Source organism: Silene latifolia, chromosome 3 (assembly GCF_048544455.1).
Source record: "Silene latifolia isolate original U9 population chromosome 3, ASM4854445v1, whole genome shotgun sequence".
NCBI lineage: Eukaryota > Viridiplantae > Streptophyta > Magnoliopsida > Caryophyllales > Caryophyllaceae > Silene > Silene latifolia.
The window spans coordinates 66,870,021-66,874,349 of NC_133528.1; the positions used below are offsets into that span (position 1 = coordinate 66,870,021).

The 4,329-nt window shown below is 37.2% G+C and overlaps 1 protein-coding gene across 1 annotated transcript; it reads right to left on the reverse strand.

The window, feature by feature from the left end:
• Window positions 1–444: 444 nt before the first annotated feature.
• On the reverse strand, window positions 445–3,965 carry LOC141647697 (AP2-like ethylene-responsive transcription factor TOE3). Its single transcript, XM_074455995.1, has 10 exons — window positions 3,461–3,965; window positions 2,894–2,919; window positions 2,607–2,637; window positions 2,421–2,508; window positions 2,187–2,332; window positions 2,038–2,082; window positions 1,721–1,824; window positions 1,520–1,629; window positions 1,301–1,411; window positions 445–941 (listed from the first exon to the last, which is right to left on the reverse strand). Exons 1-10 carry the CDS (start codon window positions 3,736–3,738, stop codon window positions 750–752), a joined length of 1,131 nt encoding a protein of 376 aa, XP_074312096.1. The 5' UTR covers window positions 3,739–3,965; the 3' UTR covers window positions 445–749.
• Window positions 3,966–4,329: the final 364 nt, after the last annotated feature.

Consider the following 4,329-nt stretch of genomic DNA (forward strand, 5'->3'; position numbering starts at 1 on the left):
CTCTAGAACTCGAGATATACACGTTTGAAGTTGACCCTTGTGAAACCGAGTTTTCAATTTTTCATTTTGACTCTTGTTTGTGTATGCCAAGGCTCCAATTCTTCCTTTTGCTTGCTTCTCTTGACTTTGCACTTATTCCCTTGGCTTACCTTTTGCTCTCCTTCTTCACCTTGGTTAACCGTGGCTCGGGTTTGACTTGTGAGTCGGCTTGTACAAAATGATTCATTCATCCCAACTTACCAATATGAAGTATTTGAATTACCTTGAGATGTAAATACCAACAACAAGTTCAAATGATCCAAATTACAACCAAAGTGGATTCACCGGAAAATACAACGATTAACACTCAAAATCGGCTTTGTGACAAGTTTATTCAACTAAAATTACCTAATTAGGCCGACACTATTTGACTCTATCAGACGGTATTATAACTAAAAAGGTAAACAAATGATTAAGACTGGCGGAGTACTATATTTGCCACCTGAAAGGAACTGATAAATCACCTCCGCAAGCAAGTTCCGTAAAGCCGTTCAAAAGAGTAGTTTTTCCGAGTCCTAGTACAATTATTGCTCCTTCTATGAAGCATACCTAAGGCTACAATAAGCTAATTAATAGAGCATCATTTTTTTTTGCAAGCAAGTTCCGTAAATAATGCTACAATAAGCTAATTAATATCATTTTTTTGCGCTACAAGCCGTTACATGTTTAGAAAATCGAAGAGGGAGGGTGGAGTGATATAGCTTGATGAGTTAGTAATGTAGTGTTAACGAGTTAGAATAGTAAGGTCGACCAAAAGCAGCTGTTGAAGCAGTTGCAATTGTTGGGAATCCTGATGATGCTGCATTGGAGAAGATAGGGACTGTATGACTTCCTTGGACTTGCATTTTCCATGCAAAGCTATTCCAAGGATCACTTTCCCTCGTCTTCCCTTTCGCGCTTTCCTGTCAAATATCATATGCATTAGAGCAACACCTACTTAGAATGTTAATAGTACAAAGAGGTTGTTTCGGGATGACGGATGACTCCTTATGAAATCGGGTAAAGAGGTTGTTAATAGCACAAAGAGGTTGGTACTTTATAATACAAAGAAACCCAACTGGTTTGTGAGCCATTTTGATGTATTTCATCCTAATTCAAAACTGAATTTCGTGACTCTTTAGCTCCATTAAAAATGAACCCACATCAAAATCTAGAACAGTAGGACAAAAAAATCAAAGTTCGACACCACATTTGACAAAAGTTCAGTGTTTCTTTAATGGTTTATGCTATAGTATGATTAGTAGCTATACATAATTATTACCTGAATGACAGGAAAAAATATGGGATTAATACCGCTCCAGGTAGAAGGGAGCTCGGAAGGGTACATGTGGCTATGAAGTGTTGGAGGGAGCTCCGTTGCTGCTATCCAATCCTGATTCAAGGAACACAAAGTAATATCAACCTTGATTAACTTCCTGGCGAATAACTTACAAATCATGATAATCAAAGAAAAATGTTAGCATCACTGTTGTACACAAACCTTTGTTCTCATGTTATTTAGCCTACAATCTAAAATGTGGGTTTTCTTGTGGCCATCAGCAAAAGAGGCATTGCCTATTCCCAAGTTCAAATCTAGAGAATGCTGGTCACCTGTTACACGACTTACAAGTTCGTCAACAATTGGCAAAAGAATGAACAAGTAACCGGGTGAACTCTAAAAAAAGAATTTCATGTTTTCAACCTTCAATACGTGCCTCTGAGATTATCTCTTCTCCATATATGTTTGGATCGAAGTTTGTGACAACTTCCTTTCCATTACACTGAATAGCAGCCTTGTCATAGGCCCTGACATATACGAATAAAGACATTCAAGATTTCAAGCTCCCGCAATCGCAAGTATAAATTCACTTGATTGGGCCATCTATACCAGCAGATACTTTACATAGTCTATTTTAGTCGGTCTCAGCCAATCATTTGCTTTTCCATTGTTAGTTTGTCTTCCTTGCATTGGATTACAATGAAATAAACAATTTAAAAACACACACATGATGATCAAACCTTGCAGCTTCGATTTCATGATCATACAAGCCAAGATAAATATACCTGCGCATCACAAATTCAGTAATAGCAAGCTGAGAAACAGATACCCAAATGGTATTTATGTCACAAACTGTAATGTCAAAAGCACGAGTCTTATGTTCCCTTACTTTTTTCCTAAGAGTTGTCCCATTCGAGCCTCCCAACGACCACATTTGTGTAGCGTCACACCCCTGTACTTAGAGCTTCCCCTGGAAAAGCCAGTGCTTTGACGACGAAGAAGATGCACAAATTCTTCTTTTGTCAGGTTGCTCATCTAAACCACAACAAAATCCTACATTGTAAATAATCATAAAGACGAGCACCAAAATACTCAACCATAACTACATCATAAATTAACCCACTTGGTTAAGATCATCTTCATAATCACTGACATCAAAATTGATATCTGCATCAACTCCACGAAACTTAATGGCAGCTCTATCATATGCCCTACACCAAAAACTCAGCCGGATGAACAATTTTCAAACGAAATTACACAATGCTACTGTCTAGTGAGGAGAAAAGTAGCACAAAAACCAGTGTTTTACCTAGCAGCTGCATGGGCAGTATCAAATCCTCCTACAAGAAACAAAACATGAAAAACCACAAAAAGTATTATCACCAAAAACAAATGCTATACAGAAATCTTTTGGCAAATTATTATTACCACTATCATATGAGACGATCTCACATGTTAGATCACCCTACATATCGTATAATTAAATGAGCTGGTTGGTCTGACATGTGAGACCGTCTCATACAAAACTCAGTGTCAAATCGTACTAAGTGGTGTTGAAGTTTCATATGGTGGCAAAAATGAAAATACATGTCTTACCTAGGTACACCTGTTTTCCATTGTCCCTGCAGCAACAAAAAATAACATATCTTTAGGCTCACTTGAATCCAAATTTCTTATTTGTTGGATAATGAAAGAATCCAATTGAATAATAGAAGTTCATCAAGACCAATTAGCAGATATTACTATTACTACCCGAAGTTGAATCTCATTAATGATCATTAGTAAGATCATTTGAAATGCACCAGAGAAGTATAATCGTGAAATGCACCCCTCAAAAAAATAGGATCAATTAATTGCTTAGCTTACAAAACACTAATCCCTCTCAACATTATCAAAGTCCATACATAAGTACGTCGAGATGTACGTAACCTTACCCCTACTGATTAATAATCACGAATTTGAAACATTAACCAAGCCATAAGACCAAGCTACAAATAACCATCGGAATAAAATGAAATGCTAAAGCAACCCACTTGCTCATCACATCAAATTACCAAAATACAGACAAATTCATGAGAAACAAGAATCAACTTAAAATCAATTAACATTATATACGAGTATTTTTATCAAACGTAAAGAAGTGAAGAAGAAAAGAAAAGAAACCAGATATGAGATTCCCATCTGCCAGTCCTCCGATAAAAGGTAACCCCACGATACTGAGAACTCCTTGACCTGGGTCCCCTCCTACTCTTCTTGACCTGAGCAGGTCCCATCATTGGCCTGATGATCCGACCCGGCCCATGAGGGAATAGCTCCTTGGTAACAAGGCCAGTAGCATGATGATGGGATTGTGTTAGTATGTCGAAGCTGTAAGTAGATAAAGAAGAATTAGAGTTGGATTGGGGAGAATGTGTGCTTAGATTAAGATCCAGCATTGCCATATTAACGCAATACTACTAGACTACATAAGCAAACTACTGAATTTGGTACTAATTTTGAGAAGAAGATGTATTGGATGGAATGGAATATATATTAATAGTAAAAGGAAAAGAGAAGAAGGTGGGGAAATGACTGTGTAAAGATGGAGAGTGGTAAAAGGGTAATAATGAGACGTAGTTGCGTACAAAGGGGAATACACAGAGGATGACACAATGCTAAAGCACTCGGTATTCCCGGTGGGTTTAGGAGAGGTTTATTACCATTTCTTATTTCTTTTCTTTACTGCTCACTGCTCACTGCTCACTGCTCACTGCTCAGCTCCCACTTGTCTTTTCGCAACCCTCTTTTTACTGTCTCTCTAACATCAACCCCAATTACAATAACCTCTATCGTAAAAGTTAATGTGAATGAATATTCGTCTTTATTTATTCCTAACTTCCTAACAAACTTGTTATTTTAGATTGTAATTGTAGCTATAATTAGTCTCATTGTAGACGGGGTATATCCGTCTAAAGTTTAAAGATGTAGACGGGTTAAAAAAAATCTCATTTTTGCATGAATAGTAATCCTACCATCTCACTTGTTGTTTGTTT